This window comes from Podarcis vaucheri (assembly GCF_965113315.1).
Source record: "Podarcis vaucheri genome assembly, chromosome: 17".
Taxonomy (NCBI): Eukaryota; Metazoa; Chordata; class Lepidosauria; order Squamata; family Lacertidae; genus Podarcis; species Podarcis vaucheri.
The window spans coordinates 6,025,952-6,046,052 of record NC_138755.1 but is presented as its reverse complement, the minus strand read 5'-3'; the positions used below and the strand labels follow the sequence as shown (position 1 = coordinate 6,046,052).

General features: G+C 50.1%; 1 protein-coding gene across 2 annotated transcripts in view; it reads left to right on the top strand.

Annotated features, from left to right (window-relative positions):
* Window positions 1-19,168, top strand: part of GRIPAP1 (GRIP1 associated protein 1) — a 69,530-nt gene extending 50,362 nt beyond the window's left edge. For both annotated transcript variants that reach the window (XM_082205412.1, XM_082205411.1), the window contains 3 exons: window positions 538-631; window positions 11,550-11,704; window positions 18,082-19,168. In XM_082205412.1, coding sequence (XP_082061538.1) covers window positions 538-631; window positions 11,550-11,704; window positions 18,082-18,174 — 342 coding nt within the window. In that variant the 3' untranslated portion in view covers window positions 18,175-19,168. The remainder of the gene's footprint in view (window positions 1-537; window positions 632-11,549; window positions 11,705-18,081) is intronic.
* Window positions 19,169-20,101: the final 933 nt, after the last annotated feature.

Here is a 20,101-nt window from a genome sequence, read left to right as displayed (position 1 = left end):
CGCTGCAGTTTGGGGTTACATTCCAGCCATACAAAACACACTTCCAAGAGGGTGTGGAGCAGTACCAGCACGTAGAATGTGGCAGGCCCCAGGCCCTGGCCTAGTGAGAGTCCTGAGGGCCGCGTCTGGCCCCCAAGGCCTCTAAAGTCCCCAGAGGAACCACCATGTGGCAGCACATTCTGATCTTCTGGAGATTATTTCCAGAGCCCAGACTGGTGAGATGACTTCCAAGAGGAAAGTCAGCGATGTTAGCGTTAGATGAAGGAATATGTTTAGCCAGGAGCTCCGTCTGTAAAAGCATGAGACTCTTGATCTCATGGTCATGGGTTCAAGCCCCCCCCCTGGGGGGGGGAACACCTGCGTTGCAGAGGGCTGGATTAGATGACCCTCGTGGTCCCTTTCAACTCTGCAATTCTATGATCCTATGATCTAAGAGGCACAGGCTGGCCTGTCATTGGTGGAGGTTCTGGATTCCAGGGTTTTGGGGGCAGGTAAGCAGCACTGACTGTGAGGAATGATGCCATCTCCCTTTGCTAGGTGAAACACCTGGAGGTCAGCAGTGCTTCCATGGCTGAGGACCTGTGTCGGAAGAGTGCCATCATCGAGACGTACGTCATGGACAGCCGCATTGGTGAGGACTCCTGGCAGTCAGGAGGGAATAAGCTTGAGCAAACCAGGGGCTAGTGGCCTTGACCTCAGCTTGGTGGAAGGGGATGGATCAAAGCAAAGATTGTGTGTCCAGGAATTTCAGATCTACTATGGACACCTGAGGATTCTCTCCGCTTCCATTAGGTAGTGTCCTAGGGAACCCTGAGGCTGCTGAATAGGCTTGCAGCTGAGGTGAGCTCTGAATTGGGGCCTCACACTTGACACAGTTCTCTGGTGTAATTCCCAATGGGTAGTGCCTGGTCAGGCCAGGAGGCAAAGTGAGGCGGCTGCCTCAGGCAGCAGGAACCACCAGGGCAGCAGATCTCAGTGTTGATCTTTCTCCTCACCTCCACTTTATTCTTGGTGTAGATCTTCTCTCATCCCTTCTTCTGTGGTGAGGGAGGGGCACCATTTTGGGGTCTGCAGGGAATAAGAGGTGATGTTAAGTCAGGAAGGAAGTTCGAATGGAATGTCCGCATCCCTCAGGAGTACTGGCAACAAATGAGGGGCAGAACTGGGCAGGCATAGTTGCTCTCTCTCTCTTGGTCACACTGGAGCATAGCCATGAGTCTTCGTATATATTCATGGATCTTAGGAGAAACTGAAGGGAGAGCCAGTGTGGTGTAGTGGTTAAGAGCGGTAGACTCGTAATCTGGGGAACCGGGTTTGATTCCCCGCTCCTCCACATGCAGCTGCTGGGTGACCTTGGGCTAGTCATACTTCTCTGAAGTCTCTCAGCCCCACTCACCTCACAGAGGTGTGGGGGAGGAAGGGAAAGGAGAATGTTAGCCGCTTTGAGACTCCTTAAAGGGAGTGAAAGGCGGGATATCAAATCCAAACTCTTCTTCTTCTTCTTCTTCTTTGGAAATACTTTATAATTAGGGATATGCATCCATAAAAGAAATAACATGAATCATAAACAAAAACAGTGTTATAGTTAGAGTCTCCTCCCCACGCTAGCTTGCAAGTCCAGAATCTGACAACTTCATTTTAAAGAAAGACCAACATCATGGCTGCTAGGGGAAAGAATGTCAAGGGTGTGTGGATAACATTGGCTAAAACTGGGGAGGAAGATGGATCTCAGAGGGGTCTCCTGAGACTTTGACGCCTCACCTCCTTTTTTGGCTAACCTCTCTCTTCCACCATCGGGCCACCCCTCTTGTACACGAGGGAAGAGAGAGGATGGTAAAAATTCCACACTTCACACTCTAGAATGGAAAGGAGGTGCCCTTTAAATGTTACACTGGTGCCCTGGGAAATGTCTTTCTGTAGGTTCATCCCATGGCACACCTGTGACATTTCATTAAAGGCCTGAAGCCATGGGGGGGGGGGCGGTCCAGCCACGCAGAACTTTCCCACTGAATCAGACCTGCCTGCCCATTCCATGGGAGCGATGCTTTGCCTTCAGCCTCTTAAGAAAGCCTTGTCCCTGCCTGAAGTGTGGAGCGCAGAGTAAATTGGAAGAAGCTAAATCATTTCAAACCGGCCATATTTGCAGAACTCAAGCTTGTGGGGAACGGGCAGGTGTACACATATATAGTGGTACCTCGGGTTAAGTACTTAATTCGTTCCGGAGGTCCGTTCTTAACCTGAAACTGTTCTTAACCTGAAGCACCACTTTAGCTAATGGGGCCTCCTGCTGCTGCCTCACCACTGCTGCGCAATTTCTGTTCTCATCCTGAAGCAAAGTTCTTAACCCGAGGTACTATTTCTGGGTTAGTGGAGTCTGTAACTTGAAGTGTCTGTAACCCGAGGTACCACTGTATTAGCAGCTCCCCCTTTTTGCATATTTGACTGCTGACGGGCATAGAGTGAATTTGGGCAGCAGGCATGAACCGTGGCCTCTACTTTAGCAGCCGTGCACACATTTGGGGGTAGAGCGCAGGTATCCTCTTTTAAGCTCTGGGAAGGTTTTTCGGCCTGTGAAGCTAGGCCACGAAGAGGTGTGGAGCTGGAAAGAGCCCTTTGAAGCGTCCCCTGCTTGCATGTGGCTGTTCCTCCTTCCCCGTGTCCCTGTCCCTCCCACCTCTGCGTTCCTTCCGTGACAGGCCGGGCCTGCGGAAGGGACCTTTTTGTGCCATCGGTGAAGCCGAGGGGGCAGGCCCTTCCCCCTGCAGCAGCCGGAATGACAGCCTCCGCGGGGACCTGCTGTCAAACCCTGTTAGCGCCACTTCCCATCACCAGGCACAGACAAAAGGCAGGAGGAAAGGGCTGTTCCCACTCGGCTTCACTGCGGTACAAAGGGAAGCATGTGCAGCACAGCTATCCCAGGTCCCTCTATCTGGCTGCGCCATCTCCTCCTTTGCTCTGCCCTTTTGGCTCTCTGCGGCTCCTCTTGCAGGCCTTGCAAAGCCTGCAGGATCTGCTGGAGGGCTTGCTTTTAACACCTCTCCTCAACGTTCTGTAGATTAAAGTCCTGGCTTTTCAGGGTTGGTGCTGACCTTTAAAGCCCTGAACGGCCTCGGCCCTATATACCTGAAGGAGCGTCTCCACCCCCATCATTCAGCCTGGACACTGAGATCCAGTGCCGAGGGCCTTCTGGCGGTTCCCTCATTGCGAGAAGTGAGGTTACAGGGAACCAGATAGAGGGCCTTCTCGGTAGTGGCGCCTGCCCTGTGGAACGCCCTTCCTTCAGATATGAAGGAAATAAGTAGCTATCTTATCTTTAAAAGACATCTGAAGGCAGCCCTGTTTAGGGAAGTTTTTAATATTTAATGCTGTAGTGTTTTTAACACTTGATTAGGAGCCGCCCAAAATTAATTTTGTTTTCCTTACAAGTTTCTAGCCCATGTGGTTGCAGAAATAAGCTTGAAAGAGTTGTGGTTCTGGCTAGAGGCCCTCTGGGAGGTGACTCCACTCGACAGCTCAGTCCCAGGCCAGCCATCATCAGTCCCACAAGGTGGTCGATGGTACAGGGTGAAGCAGGTCCAGACAGTGGCCTGTGTGCGGAGGCTGCCTGGGAACTCCCATCTTTGCAGCCGTGCCTTGGTCTGTTGTGGAGGGAAGGCAGGGTAAAAATGAAATAAGTGCAAATAAAAATAGATCTGCCCGTTTTCCCCCTGCTGCCCACCCATGTCTCACTCCTTCTCCTCTACTGTATAATTTTGCCGCGAGGATGAGAGGACTGAACCCTGTGTGGGTGTGAACATGAGTTCAGTATTAAGCTTCAGATAGGATCCCGAGCTCCACGAACTGTGGGGTCTTCGTTTGCTACATCCACACATGCAAATTGTGGGGAGAAGTAAGGTCTGGGCATCCCTGCTGCCTTGAATAAGCTGCTTCTGTGCTCAGTGCTGGATGGAACTGGTGTCTTAGCATGTTAACTCCGGCATTTCCGAGATCAAATAATCCTTGTGACAGAATTCCTGCTTAATGTTGCTTTTCAGAGAGCAGATCATTGGTAATGCGGCTTTCACAGCTTCTGGGTTGCTGCCATTTGCCCTCTGGACGGTGGTGGTGGGATCTCTCGATGGCCGCATGTTACCTGCATAGCTAATATGTAAGAGAGAGAGTACAGGAGAGGCTCTGGTTATGCAATGTGCATCGTGGCCAACGTAGTTTTTGAATTCACATCAGAAACCTGACTGAGGCATCAAGCCCTGTGTGGTGTGAAATTACCCTTGATGTGAAAGGGGCTGACGTGAGGGCTGCTGCCACGGCCCTCAGCCAGGATTCTTTGATATAAGAGAGCCTTCAGATCCTTTGCAAGTTTGATTTCACTGATCTTTTAAAAATTCCTCTCTCATACTTCCGGCACCCTTGCCAGCATTCCACCTGGAACGTTCCCAAAGCTTGTTGAAGCTTTCGGAGCTCCCATTTTGGTTTTTGGGGATCATGACCCCTTGGCTTATTCAATTAGTCTTAACCAAGATGCTTTGTTGGGGATGGAGCTGAAAATTGTGCCTCGACGGAAGAACATTTCCACAACCTGCATAAATTATACCAAAAAAGGATTTGCATCTGTTTGCATGATGCGTTCTGCTACTCCAAGTGAGATAATAATAATAATAATAATAATAATAATAATAATAATAATAATAATAATATTTATAGAGTCAATATGCTTTGCATTGCAATGAAGCCCCATTTCCTGACCAATGGAGATCCTCCTTCCTGACCAATTTCCTGACCAATGGAGATCCTCCTTCCCTCTATCTTGTGCCTTCCAAAATTCCACTCTAGCAGCCTTAAGGACTAGAAGCTTCTTTCCCTTAAAAATAAAATAAAATCAAAGCTGCAAATCTCATGCTACTGAAATTTGTATCTGCCACCAGATTCCATGGCTCTGCTGTGTGATTGCAGAACCATAGCCTATACAGAACTTTAGTCCCAACCAACTTGGGGGAAAGGGGGCTGGGCCCCAGATAAGGATCTGACCACAGCCTACAGTTGCTCTGGTTTTATTCCGGCTACCAGTGAAGTGGAAATTCCACAAGTTTGGGGGGAGTTTGAAGTAGGGAGACAACTGCTCAGGTCTTCAGCTTCACTTTAGGGCGGGTGGAGAGACCCGAAGCCCCCCCCCCCCCGTATCTCTTAAGGAAGTGTCTTCTCTGTGCTTTGTGGGCTTCCTCCTTGGCAAGAGGGAGAGAGATGGAGGAGGAGCAGGGCTCTTAAGGCTTGCATGACTTGGAGATTGGAGGTTCCAGTATAGGTGGAAGGAGAGTCCAGGGAGAGCTCTCTTGGTTTTTTGTCCCGCTTTCTGCGCACCAAGGTGGAAAGCACAGGTGGCCCTCGAGTCTCTGCTCTTGGCACGAGAATGTGCGGGCTCAGCAGATTCATTTGGCAAGTCAGTTGGAGCGAGAAGCCAGGTCTCCAGGCCATGAGATTCTCATTCCCGATTCTCATTCCCAGAGCCCCTCTCTGACAGACTCTGCAATCCGTCCCCCAGCCCCACAAACCCACATAGCATTCACACAGGGATTGTCTCCTCCGTTCTGCTTTGTTTTCCCTGGCTTTGGGCCCCCCTCTCTCCCCCCCTTCTATAAGAATCCCCACCCTACTCTCACCCCGTTGGTGATCCCGCTGCCATTCCTTTGGCCCACCTGAACTTGCCAAAGAGCAGTGGTGTTGGGCTCAGCCACAGTCCCGAGGGCGAGAGAGAGAGGGTCCTGATATGTTGAGGGGCCTCTCCTGTGCTTGGAGGTAAAAATCCGGCAGCCGGGGTGGTGGGTCCTCTTGAGCGGCTGTGGATAAGTTTTCCATACTTCCACGCAGAACTGCGCCGCGGGCAGGGAACAGGAGCCGGTTATAAATAGCTTGCGCAGGGTCGCCTTTGCCTCAGCTTGGCAACACACAGCCCAGCCAGTGAATATTTCATGAACGCTAAAAATACAAACCTCCTCCTCCTCCTCTTGCATCTTGTGCCACTTCCTTCTGCCTTTGCCTGTCATTCTCAGGCAGATTTGTCCTCCAAATCTTTGTAACTGAACCCAGAAGTCACTGCTAGCCCTTCTGCTCCAACCACTTGACCCCGCTGCCCCAGGAGTCCTCAGGGTGTGTGTGTGTGTTTCTCTCTCCAATTAACTCCTCTTTTATTTCTACCTCTCCTACAATATAAACTAGATGGATTTAGCCTCAGGCAATTACCTTAGGTTTTGATAATTGAACTGAGGTTCCCTCTCCCTCTATCTCTGGGAGGGGAGCGGGCTCAATGGATTTGGGCTTTGCAGATAGGAGGCTGAGAGGAGAGCGAGACATTTCAGGTGGGAGGCTTGGTCCAGGGAAAGGATGGTAAGCCTGGTGAATTGTGCGGGGGCAGACAGTGGCTCATACTCTAGGCCAATGTTTCTCAACCGTGGGTCTCCAGCTATTGTTGGACTACAACTCCCATCATCCCTAGCTAGCCGGACCAGTGGTCAGGGATGCTGGGAGTTGAAGTCCAATGACAGCTGGAGACCCAAGGACACTAAACACTGCTCTAGGCATTATTCCTAAAGCTTGTGAGAGCAGGCCAGGCTTGTGAACTCTGGGACCAGCCAGAGAAAAGTGGGCCTGATGTCAATGTACTCATCAGCTAGGAAGATGGAGAGGAGAGAGAAGCAGGAACACTAAGGGTGCCACAAACAAAATATCGGTGGTTTTCCATTCCCATTGTAAAAAAAAAGAGGGGGGGGGGAAGCATTGACAATTAAATGTTTCCAACTTAGGTTTAAAAATGCTATTGAGAGATCCATGGAACAAACCAAACCAAAAGAAAAACGATTTAAGATTGAACAAGTGATGCAGTTTGGCAATGAGGCATACGATATATTGGGAATAGATAGATATATCGGACCTGAATTTTTCTGTTTCTGTGACACCTCTGCTTTAGTACAGCATGATGTCAGCTAAAATGCACATGCAGGCCCTTTAAAGATTTCATATTTCCATTGCAAAAAATCAAAAACAAAACAAATTGGGGTGGGGTGGGGTAGGGGGGAAATGCTAACATCAGTGGGAAGAAAGGGGTTTTGCACTCAGAAGCCCCACACTGACCGACTTGAGCAGGAGGACTCAGAGGTTGCGACCTCTACTGGATGGTAGGGGTGATTTTGAATGTGGAGGAGCTGGCATGGGCTGTTGGAGGCGATGCAGGGATTTCACTCAGTGCTTTTAAGACACGCCTAGTCATTTGGATGTTGCTGCTGGTCTGTTCTCTTTATCAACAGCAGTTAAGCACAGCACAGAGGGACGTTTTGGCAGGCAAGCAGCCCAAATGCTAATGCACCTGTTATCCTGCCCTAAAGAGCAGCTTCCTAGCTGTGGCAGACTTCATGCTCAGGTTGGCAGAACCTTCTCTTAGTTTAGACTGTTTTCAGGGTGGGCAAAAGGCTGAGTTTCCTCCCACCTTTCAGTGAATGCTAGCAGGCAGAGGTGAGCCCGTGTGGGGTTGCGGTACATGACTTTTGCAGGCCGCAGAATTGGGCTTTTTATTGTTGTTGAAAAGTGGAGAATTTTAATTTTTAAACTTGTGTATACTCAGTCCTGGGGAAGGGCGCCACAGATATCATAACTCATGTTGACAATTGTGCGCAAGGGACACCGGAGTGGTTGTGGTAGTCACCCAGGGTGAACCGAAGGGTGTCAGAGGCGATCCTGCGCATGAGCTGGGTTTGGTGGCGGGAGGAGCGGAGGCCGGGAGTCAGGATTCCTGGCTCCTTCCTGTCCTGTGTAAGGTAGGGGCATTGCGGGGGTGAGCGACGCATGACGGCGCAGCCAAGGGATGGAAGGATTTCTGTCTTGAGAGACAGGCCGGCTGATGAGTGCTGAAGCTGCAGAGCAGGGAGAGCAGGTGGGATCGATCTAGTTGTCAGGGTTACTTTAGCTCGGCATCAGTCTGGGGAATCAAGGGAGCAAACTGCAACGGACAGCTACTGGGGCAGTGGGGGGAGATGCCTGCAGAAAGAGCACAGGAATCCTGGTGCTCAGCCATAGCCTTTTCTCTGCGACTCTTTCAAGTACTTATTACAAAGCACAGAGGGTGCTACCATCTAAGCTTCGTCCTCGCAGCTGCTTGGAATTGAGCTGTGTGCATAGAACCAGGGCTAGCATGGGAGTTGGTTGGAACTTTTGCATTCTAAAATTACCGGCCCCATAGGAAGGAGTAGAAGTGGGGTCAAACCCAGCGGTGATGGGTCAAGACGTGGAACCTAGAGGAATCTGGTGGACCAAGACAGAACCAGAATGGAACCCGGCAGGTTGTTGGGTGGAGATGGGCAGTAAATTCCAGGTTCTGGTTTCTTGAAATTCAATACAGTGGTACCTCAGGTTAAGTACTTAATTCGTTCCGGAGGTCTGTTCTTAACCTGAAACTGTTCTTAACCTGAAGCACCACTTTAGCTAATGGGGCCTCCTGCTGCTGCCGCGCCGCCAGAGCACGATTTCTGTTCTCATCCTGAAACAAAGTTCTTAACCCGAGGTAATATTTCTGGGTTAGCAGAGTCTGTAACCTGAAGAGTATGTAACCCAAGGTACCACTGTACTGGTTAACTCACAGATCACGGTTTTACCACGCAGCCTGGTTGACCACTTGGCATCCCTGGGCTCGACTCGATGATGTTGCATCTAGCCTGTGGACATTCATTCCCTGAAATTCCCAGACATGTGCTCCCCAAGTGTGGTTACTCATTGGTGAAGAGGGAGCACTCTGCACAAGCTCAGAGGAAGCTCTTGCTAGTTCACCCAGAGCTCATCTCTGTTTTTTGAAAACAGGCTCCAAAGTGACGTGTGTGTGTTTTATGATGCCCTTGTACCTGGTCATAGCCTGTGCCCTGCTTGCAACTTGCTTGTTTGCCTAACCCCACCAGTCGAGGCAGTGGCTGTGATGTTAATGGGGGCCATGTCATCGTCATCCGTCTGGTGAGCCTGCCTTCCCACTCACAGAAGTTGCAAAACAGCAGGAAGGCCTCTTGGCTGTTCCTTCTAGCATACGAGTTAGGAATCTCATTCAGTTCCTCTTCCACAGTTTTTTCCCTGTTTGAAGCCAGTTTCTCGGGGTGGGGGCAGAGAGGATGGGTGGCTGCTGTTATCTGTTCCCCTGCTGTTTTGCTAATTTCGTGGCTGAGCAGGTTTCAGGGAAAGACCCCAAATTTATGTCAGCTCCCTAAGGAGATCAGAGCAGGCCCAGGCTCTGGAGAAGAGAGCAGTGAGCAATGGTTAGAGAGCAAGGGAGGAGATGGTTGTGGAGAGAGACGTCTCAGCTGCAGGCTGCCAGTTCTGAAAGGAGGAGCGGGTGATGGGAGGAAAGAGGTGGGTGTCACTGTTGTTGTTTTTAGTATACAGTGGTACCTCTGGTTGCGAATGGGATCCATTCTGGAGCCCTGTTCACAACCTGAACGGAATGCAACCCGCGCCTGCACACGCGCGGGTTGCGATTCGCGGCTTCTCTGCATGCATGTGATGTCATTTTACGTGTCTGCACATATGCGAGTGGCGAAACCTGGAAGTAACCCTTTCCGGTACTTCCGGGTCACCGCAGGATGCAAGCTGAAAAGACGTAACCTGAACCGAACATAACAAGAGGTATGACTGTACAGTGGTGCCTCGCAAGACGAAAAGAATCCGTTCTGTGATTCTCTTCGTCCAGCGGTTTTTTCGTCTTGCGAAGCAAGCCCATTGATGGATTAGCGGATTAGCGGCTTTTAGCGGCTTATCTGCTGATCGGATCAGCTGATAAGCGGCTTAGCAGCTTAGAAAAAGGGGGGAAGGGAAAAAAACCAGCAAGAACTCGCAAGACATTGTCGTCTTGCGAAGCAAGCCCATAGGAAATTCGTTTTGCGAAGCACCTCCAAAACGGAAAACTCTTTCGTCTAGCGAGTTTTCCATCTTGCGAGGCATTCGTCTTGCAGGGCACCACTGTACTTAATGTAACTCCCACTAGCGGGAGAGGAGTGTGTGTTTGTGTTGCCCCTGGGGGGAAACGCTCATTGTTTTAGTGGTTTTTCTAGGCATGGGGGCCTTCAAACAAAGGTGAGATTGTTTCAGCACAGCTCCCTCCCAAATGCTCATTCAGAGCGAGGGATAGCATGGCCTGCTTTCACTCTGAATTGGCTTTTTAACATTGTCACATAAGCAAATCTGATGCTGCAATTGCTTCGTGTCTCCCGCATGATCCCTGGGATTGCTCAGAGAAGGAAGGGCCTAAGAAGAGAAAGGGGGAATTATTTTCCTCAAGGGTATCTCATGGTATTTGTTACTCCCCTTGGAGAAATGGCCAAGAAGCCCTCAAGGTAACTTGCAGTAAGCAGACAGTCATATGGAAAGCATGACAATAAAATAACTTTAAAACCAGCTCAGCAGCTTGGGGGAGAAGGCCAGCCAGTATCGACCCGAAACCGTGTTTGTTAATGCACTTCCTAGGAGTCTCCAGGGGAAAGAGCCCTGCAGAACGGCCTGGGAGACGTGGCTCCAGCGGGAGGTGAAATAGCTTGTCTTCTGTTTAGGAAGGGACCTGGAGCAAGACTGCTGTCTGAAAGTCCTGGACATGAAGTTTGTTGCGTTTTACAAGTTATAGTGCTGGTGCTTCTGTCCCATTTTCCAGCATTTCCCTTTTTGCACTGCGCTACCGTTTGTGTTACGGAAACTTTGGCTTTTCAGCAGTCCAGATTTCAAATGGTGGGAAAGAACTGTAGGCTGGGACACCGCGCCACCTTTCATCACATGACATTACATGGCGAAATTCTCTTGAGTTGCAAGTGGAAATGGGGTTGCAAATGGATTTTTTTCCCTGGGAACAATTAAAAATTAGCACTGAACTTCTGCTGGATTCCACCAGATTTCCTGACGTGGCTTTTTGCAGTCTCTTTCTCCCTCTCTGAGGTGCTAGACCTGTGTCCGATGCTGCTACTTCAGACTGATGTCGGAGAGAAGTACGTCTTCTACACAAGTCCCCTCCGTATCATACGTTTAATATCCAATCACTTTCAACAGTCATGGTTTCTGCCATAGAATCCTGGGAACTGTAGTTTCTCAAATGAGCTGAAAGTCGTTAGGAGAGACCCCTCTTTCCCTCACAGAGCTACAATTCCCAGTGTTGTGTAACAATCAATCTCCCTTCCGAAGGGGAATAAGTGTCTCCTAACAACTCAGCACCCTTAAGGAACTACAGTTCCCAGGATGCTTTGTGGGGAAGCCATGACTGTTTACAGTTTTATGATACTGCTTTAAATGTATGGTGCAGATGGGGCTATAGAGAGCTAGTTGTCAAGGAGCAGGATTCTAGCAGAGTCCTGACATGCTAGCTTTCTGTGTACAGAGAATTGTTTTCAGGTTAAGGGAGTGTGAGGCCCCCTTTTGCTCTCCCAAATGGTGCAGCCCTGACAGAGGCTTGTCCTCCTAAGTTTGAGATGCTCATCAAACCACAACACACCCACTTTCTCTTCCTCTCTCTCTTGACTCTCTTCCCCTCTGCCCAATTCTGACAGATGTGTCAGGGGCCCACGGGCAAGTCGACCGCAGCAGCCTGAGCAGCGTCTTGCGGGACCTGGTGAAGCCGGGAGATGAGAATGTGCGGGAGATGAACAAGAAGCTTCAGAACATGCTGGAGGAGCAGCTGACCAAAAACATGCACTTGCAGAAGGTTTGTGGGTGCAGCCTTGGGGATCACGGGTGAGGTGTGTGACTGGGGAGGGCATTATCCAAGGATGCTAGAGATGGGAGTCGGTTCCAGGAGAACGGCAGAGCCAAGAGCCAGTGTGGTGTAGTGGTTAAGACTGGTGGACTCGTAATCTGGTGAACCGGGTTCGATTCCCCGCTCCTCCACATGCAGCTGCTGGGTGACCTTGGGCTAGTCACGCATCTCTGAAGTCTCTCAGCCCCACTCACCTCACAGAGTGTTTGTTGTGGGGGAGGAAGGGAAAGGAGAATGCTAGCCGCTTTGAGACTCCTTCGGGATAAAGTGGGATATCAAATCCAAACTCTTCTTCTTCTTCTTCTTCTTCAAGAAAAGACAGCAGAGCAACAGCAGGCCCTGAACGCCGCTCCCCAGTCCAAATTGAAAGTCGCCATTAACATAGTGCAGATAGATCTCATCTTTCATGGGGGTTACGTTCCAGGCTATCGTGCAAAGCCAGAAAAACAAAACAAAAACCCCGACAACCGAGCAAATCCCTCAAACCCTCCTCTGATGACTCTCCAACCTCCTCTCCAACTTTCTCCTTGCAGCTCCAAAATTCTCTGCAGCTTCCTCTGCTCCCTTTCCAAACTCCACCGACTCTCCAGCCACACCCAAATGTTCTCCCAGTGGCTGATGGGTTTGCCAGTCATCTCCCCTTCCTCTTCCCCTTCACGTTTATGTATTTATTTTTCACCAATCCACGTAAAGTTGCAGTCACATCAAGGAAACCAGCGATCTGCCTGTATAGGATTATGGGCACGTTTCTGAACACACATCAGCCTGGATGGATAAAGAGTGTGGTGCTGATAACGCCAAGGTTGCAGGTTCAATCCCTGTATGGGACAGCTGCCTGTTCCTGCGTTGCAGGGGGTTGTGTGCATGATAATCCTCAGGGTCCCAGCTCTACAATTCTATGATTCTATGTGGTTAAAGTGTTCCAAGTTCATGCATGTAACACATGCACACAGCAACGCAAGGGAGAAAGTTAGAAGTCCTAGCAGAAAGGGGCAGAAAGCATGCCGTTATGCAGCTGCTACCTGCAGTCTGGAATGACACAGCCCAGGAGCAGTTTTACTATAGGACGAGGGCCCTTCCTAGGAGGACCAGGGGGTTCCTAGAGGAGGTACCAGCTCATCTGACTCAGTTACAGCATCAGCTGGGTTCTGTGCTCTCACCCGGCTGGGTGAATCGACAGCACTGCTCAACACTGGGGCCACACTTGCTCCTGCAGGCCCTTCGTGTGTTCTTAGAGAGACTTTGCCCCTAGATCTGTTGTTATTGTTTTGTTGAGAGCCAATGTGGTGTAGTGGTTAAGAGCGGTAGTCTCGTAATCTGGGGAACCGGGTTCGATTCCCTGCTCCTCCACCTGCAGCTGCTGGGTGACCTTGGGCCAGTCACACTTCTTTGAAGTCTCTCAGCCCCACTCACCTCACAGAGTGTTTGTTGTGGGGGAGGAAGGGAAAGGAGAATGTTAGCCGCTTTGAGACTCCTTTGGGTATTGATAAAGCGGGATATCAAATCCAAACTCTTCTTCTTGTTGTTGTTTTTGTTTTAACTATTTACTCGTGTTTTTATCTTGTATTTTATCCTCTGAACCACCCTGGGGTCTTGTGATGAAGGGCAGTATATTATTAGCAATTTTTATCATCATTTTTAATTTGTATACCGTCTTTCTATCTTACAATGCTCAAGGCGGTTTAGAAGCTGAAGAAACAAAAAACGTACATCTTATAACAATCTAATGCAATAGAAAAATGTGATAATAAAACATAACTTTAAAATAGGTAACCTATATCAAAAAAGTAATGTTCAGCAATCATTAGAAAAGTATTAAATAATAATAATAACAACATATAAAAGTTAAACAGAAATCCACTCAGCAGTTGCAATAAATAATTTCTAAACTATAATCAATAAAACAATGGTAAACCACAGTACATAAAATAATACAATACAAATTGAGAGGCAGAGACTAGAGGGTGGGGCAAGGCAGGTGGAAGGAGGCCTTGCCTGATGAAATCTCTCCCCTCACAGTTCTACTTCTTATTCTTAGACTCTTCCTTGTGTGGAAAAGGAACTCTGCACATGCTCAGAAGCACACAACCTGAGGGAGTAGGGTTTTTCGGGTATTTCCCCCCAAAAACAGTTGGCACATGTGAATTGCATGGGGTCAAGAGAGGAAGCTTTATTGGAGCACCTAGCCCCCCAGGGACTAACAGTGGCAGAAATGGATTGGGTGGGGCAAATTCTTGAGGGAGAGACCCCAGCAAATAGCAGCAGAAGGTGGGGTCAGCGGGAGGAGAGTCCTGCTGCATCTTAACAGGGACATGCAACTGCAAAATGGAGGCCAGTAAGGACCTGGGGTGGTTCCAGACCAGGCGTCGGCAAGGTTTACCTCTCCTGGGCTGCTTCACTCCTGCGGAGATCGCTCTGTGGGCCGGCAGCGCGGAAGCGAGTCCCTGCTCCACGCTGTGCTGGTTTAGTGCAGCGCGCAGGGACTCGCTGAGTGGGCAGCTCAGTTCAGGGGCCGTTTAGACGACCCCCGTGGACTGCTTTTGGGCCGCAGGTTGCCGACCCCTGCTCCAGAGAGATTGCAAGCAGGGTGGCAAAGGGACCAGCTTGGAGGTTGCCATCACAGTGAAACAGCAGCAGGGGCCCGGGGCCCTTCCCCACAAGCCCGCTTTCGTCTCACCCCTGATTCCACATGCATGGGGCTGGTACATGTACCCAGCCGCTAAGGAACAACTGAGAGCTGAAAGTAAGCAGCGGAAGGGGGGAGCAGCTCCACAGCTGCGGGAGATGGGGAGATATTTCCCCCTGGCGAATAAGGGCAGTTGGCAGCTCCTGGGACGTTAGCATCTTTTCTGGGTGCTCCTGCCTTGAGCCCACGGGGGCCGGCTCTCGCAGCTGCCCTCCCGCTGCCTCTCTCCATCCTCCTGGTCTCGGGAAGCAGGTCAAGGTGACTGCGAGGGGAACCGAGGAGGCCAGCGGGAGCCTGGCTCCTGGCACCGAGCGGCAGCTGAGGGAGTAGCAGGTTTCCCTGCCCATTACGAGCCGTGGTGACCTTGAGCTGCAGAGGAGCAGCCGCCGCCGCTTCCTTGTGCCAGAGATCTGCTGGGGCTGGAGCCGCCTCTCTCCCCTTGTCACAAATGGGTGACCACCCAAAGCCAGAGAGGAAGGCTGCTCCCTGGGCTGCGGCGAGGCTGCCTCTGGGGCTGAGCAGTCAAACAGAACAGGACAGGGTGCGCAAGGCAGAAATTGTCCCTGCAGCCTTGAATGGGGGCGGGGGGGTCCATCAGAGGGGCATGGCAGCAGGGGTGCTGTGTCCTCGGCCTTGCCCCTCTTGGCCCCTCCTCATCCCGGGAAGATGCAGAGGTGTGGGGGACAGAAGAAGAGGATGCTAGTGCCCTCCCCAGCCCTTGTGCTCGGAGAGCCATAAATGCTCAGATCCTGCACAAGTGTTCCTTGAGAAGGGGCCGTGAGAGACTGGGTACAAGACCTGGCCACTCAGAACCCCACTTAAGGATGAGGAGCATCAGATACAGTGGTACCTCGGGTTACATACGCTTCAGGTTACAGACTCCCCTAACCCAGAAATAGTACCTTGGGTTAAGAACTTTGCTTCAGGATGAGAACAGAAATCGTGCTCTGGCGGCGGTGTGGCGGCAGCAGGAGGCCCCATTAGCTAAAGTAGCGCTTCAGGTTAAGAACAGTTTCAGGTTAAGAACAGACCTCAAGAACGAATTAAGTACTTAACCCGAGGTACCACTGTATTTAACATGCATCTCTAGGTTATTTGTGGGGCAAAGGAATTCATTCATCCCCCACCACCAAAGTATATAGTCCGGCCCCGCACAAGGTCTGAGGGACAGTGGACCGGCCCCCGGCTGGAAAAGTTTGCTGACCCCCTGGCTAGCCTTTCTCCCTAGCATGTTATTTTTCGATGAGCAGGGAGGGGATTTTGGGGTGTTGATAAGGAATATGGAATTAAGTACTTAACCTGAGTTACCACTGTATAGGATATTCTGAGCATATGCAAAGGGGTTTCTCCCCACCCCACTGTATTCTTGCCTTTGGAAAACTTGCAGCAGCTTATGGGGGGGGGGAATTCATGGGAAATATCTCTTCCAGTGCACCCCTATCAGCCACGAGACAATGTTCAGAGGCAATGTACCTCCAAATACCAGCTGATGGGGACATAGCAGCGGGCGGACGTCAGTCTCCCTGCCCTGCTCTTACAAGTATGTCACAAGCATCTGGCTGGCGGCTGCTTAGCAATCAGGGCTGGGTAGACCTTAAGTCTGATCCCACAAGGCTGTTCATGTCCTCACCTGTTTTAATCACCAGCGCTCACCAACACAGGCTATAGGGAGAGGCGAGAGGGAGCCCGCCCCAGCAAAAGACTTTGCAGCATATTGGCCTTTTTTCTCCCCCTTTCCTTTTTCAATATTAACTTGATGTAGAATCTGATCCTTCCAACGTCCTAATGGAGCAAGGGGACGAAAGAGTGATGTCAGCGGAAAGAGGCGGCTATTTATAGCTGCATCTGAGTGGGGAGGGATGGGGGGGAGCGGAGCTGCTTCAGAGGACGGACTGTCAAGGTTGGGGCTGCAAAGGAGCGGTCAGTGCAGCGGGGGGGGGCAGAGGGAGGATGCTGTCTTGGAGACAGGGTGGGCGTGTTGCAGGGGGTGCAAATCCACAGATAATGTGGTGCTGGAGAGGAGGGGTTTGGGGTTTGGGGCAGGTTAAGGTGTGTGGGCGACCTGAGTGGTGGCCTCTAGGGGGCGCTGTGCAGCTGGGAAAGAGGCTGCCAGCCAGAAATACTTCAGGTGGTGTGGCTGGAAGGAGGCACTGGTCAGAAGGAGCCTTGGGGGGGGCATGCTGTAGCCGAGGGAGCGTGGTCTGAGAGACAGCACGTGGCTTGCATCCAAGAGGACCCTTTCGCTCTCGAAATCCACACTTGGTTTGTTCTCTCTCTGCCTCTTTTATTGATTGCGATTGGTTCCTTATCTCATGATTTTAAGAAACAGTTTCCCTCTGAACTCAAGCCCAGTGGTGATCAATAAGCAATTTTTAACTGCATAATCCCATAATGAATTTATATATTTATAAGGTTTTAATCCTGGCTCTGGTCACAAGTCATCTCATTGATGTGTGTCAATCGGCGCAGCCTGAGAACGGTGTCCTGTTCAGATCTGGTGTTCCTTCTTGGCTGCATCTTTTCCCAAGATGAGGCAGGGGACTGAAGCATTGCATTCCCTTCCTTTCCCAAACTCAGATTTGTGCCTGTGGCTTCTGCCTATGCCTCTGTTGTCGGGGTTGACAACTTGCTGTTTTGAAAAAAGACTCTCCCCCCCCTGCCCCCCGGGCCATCCCTGAAGAGGACAGAAAGAGCTAAGGCAGTAGTGTCTCAGAGGCAAGCCAGAACTTGATAGACCAGAAGCAGGACTTGAAGAAAACTGGCCAACCAGAACCGTAGAATTGGAAGGGGCTGTGGGGGGGTCATCTGGTCTGGCCCCTGCAGTGCAGGAACCTTTTACCCAACACAGGGCTTGAATCCATGATCTCGAGCAGAGGCAGGCAGAGGCCCGGGCCAGGTAGATAATGTGCCCCCCCTTTTTTACCCTGGGGATAGTTGAAGTCTTATAAATAAGTATATAAATAATTTTCACAAAAGTTATGCTGACAAATAATTTTATTTCAAGGCTTGAACCATATCTGCCTATAAAGACAAAATGGAAAATATAGATATACAATAGTGCTTTTTTAAAATACATAGGGAAAAGGATTGTTTTAAGTATTTACATTTTAAAATGCTTTCCTAGCTTTCTTTTCTGCGAATTCTTGAATTATGCAGGAAAAATCAAGCAACTTCGCCTTATCGTGCTTTATGTTTATCATTGCTAAACCATTTGGGCGTTCTTGAGCCATTGTTGAGTGAAAGAAAGACTTAATTTGTTTTAATATATCAAAACGTCTCTCATTGGAGGCCACTGTAGCTGGTAATGATAAGAAAATGTGCCATGCAGTTAGAAGATTTGGAAAAACGTTTTCCAAATTCAAGTTTAGTATTTGACCAGCAATTTCTTCAATTTCTTTCAGTGACCGAGGCCCCCTTTGGAATCAGAGGCCCGGGCCAAGTGGCCCATATGGCCCCCCCTCTGTCTGGGCCTGATCCCGAGATTAAGAGTTTTACCAGGTAGCTGCAAATGTCAACCATTAACCTGAGTAGGGGCAGAGTGTGAATATGGTCAGGGTTTGTCCTGTGGGAGATGATGGCACCGTCTTCCCGTGGGCTCAGCTGACCTGCTTCTCCCCCTTCCTTTCTTTCCCCTCACCAGGATTTGGAAGTGCTCTCCCAGGAGATTGTCCGCCTCAGCAAGGAGTGTGTTCCGTCCCCTGACGCTGAGCCTGCCCTGGATGACGCCGTCTGAGCTCAGTCCCGTCCTGTGATGCCCATCCTTCACTTTGCCCTCGACTGCACTGCTGGCATGGGAGAGGGGGGTGGTATTGGCGCCTTCTGCCTCCCTCCCGATGGGTCAATTCTCTTAACCTTGTTTTGTTTTAGGGAGGTGTTCATTCCTCTCCAGCTAGCTGTCCTTCCCTTTCTTGGCACCAACAAACAAGTTTGCCCTTTAACCGCCTCCCAACTCAGGCCTCCCCACTCCCTGCCCTGAAACGGATTTGTTTCTCCTAAGTAACACACACACTGACTATCCTCCATCTGCTTCTCTTTAAGGCTGTAGATGCTGGCCCTTTAAGAAGCGCTGGTTGAGGTGGCCTTCCTGCAGCAGCACTCCTTGTGGGCTGGAGGGCAAACTGCAGCTTAGTTTTCAAAATTGACCCAGGGTGGGATGCTGTGAACAGAGGGGAGTAACAGAGGAGCTGCAAAGCAGAATGGGAGGCATTCCTGCCATGGTAAAGAGCCATTTAAAGCACCACTCTTGAAATATTATTGCTCTGGGGATGTTTAACTTTCTCCCAAGCCTCTCTGTCTGCTTCCGACTCTTCAAGCTATGTCTCTGAATCCTACAGCTTCACCTTCCTGACTCATTCACAACACCCCCTTCCCCTATTCTCCCATCACCTTGCATGCTCAGTCAGTCGTGAATCTTATTCTGCCCCAGCTCTGTCCAGCTGTTGCTGCTGTTAATAAAAAAGGTAAAATATTATAGATAAATAAATATATATATAGATATATATATATTTGTGCTGATTCCCTCCCTCTGGGTGGGACTTGACCCAAGCGGAGCAAAACCCTTATGTCTCCAGGAGGGGGGACTTGGGGCTCATTCAAGGTTCCAGCTGCACTCCCCCCCCCGTTGGGTGAGGGTAGCGTGTGTGTTTTATTTAACGTATCAATGACTTGTACAAGGCTGTAATTGTTGAGCAACTGATAATGCAAACAATGATTTTTGACTGGCTTCAGCTCTGTGTGTTGTTCTTGTTTTGAGGAGGTAGGGGGTGAAATAGGGGCTGAGTCTCCCTCTTTCTATGCCTGAGTAAGTTGCTTTCAGCACCCTGGATTCATGGTAAGGGGTGGGGGCTGCTGTTTCAATGGCGCTTGACATTCTGTGTTTGCTGGTGTGGCATCAACACCTGAGCTAAGTTCACCCTGCTCTTTCTTTTAAGAGGTTAGACCAGAGTCAGATCCCCTCTCCACTCGTCCCCTGCAAATCTTCACTTGCTGGCCCTGCAGCGGATCCTTACTACTGAAAAGAGGCAGGTGGGTGGCATTCGTAGACTTGAGAGGGGTGTCATGGGGACTTAAGGCACATCACCAAAGTAAAGTGACCCTGGTTCTTCCCCATCCCGGTGTTACAAGAAAAAACTGCTCCTTTATCCCTTATGGGGTATCCAAGAGCCCGTATAGAGTCCTTATGTAGGTTTTCTGTCGGTAGGAGAAAATAACAGAGGCCAACCAGAGAATATTGAGAAGCAAAGCAGCTAGTAAGCCTGATCTTTATTAAACTGTTGCAACAGGGTACCCCGCTCACCCCACACAGGGAGGGAAGAGAGGAACCCTGAGCATTGGTGTGCAAGCTCTTCTATAGACTTTTGAAATTGCCTACCCTGTAGCTCAAAACCACCCCCCAAAACATCATACAGCACATACATCGCAGGAAGAGGTAGTGCCCAGCAGAAATTTGAGTGTGTTGCTTCTCTCGTGTACTGCCAGGATACCTGATCATGCCTTATCTGATTGCCTTTTCTGGGCAGCCTGGCCATTCCTTTGAGATGGTAAATACTTAGTTCCTGAATCTCTTACGCCAGGCATGGTCGGCCCTCACACATGTTCACTTCATCAAATCTGGCCCTCTTTGAAAAAGGTTTGGGCACCCCTGTCTTACGCATCTTGAT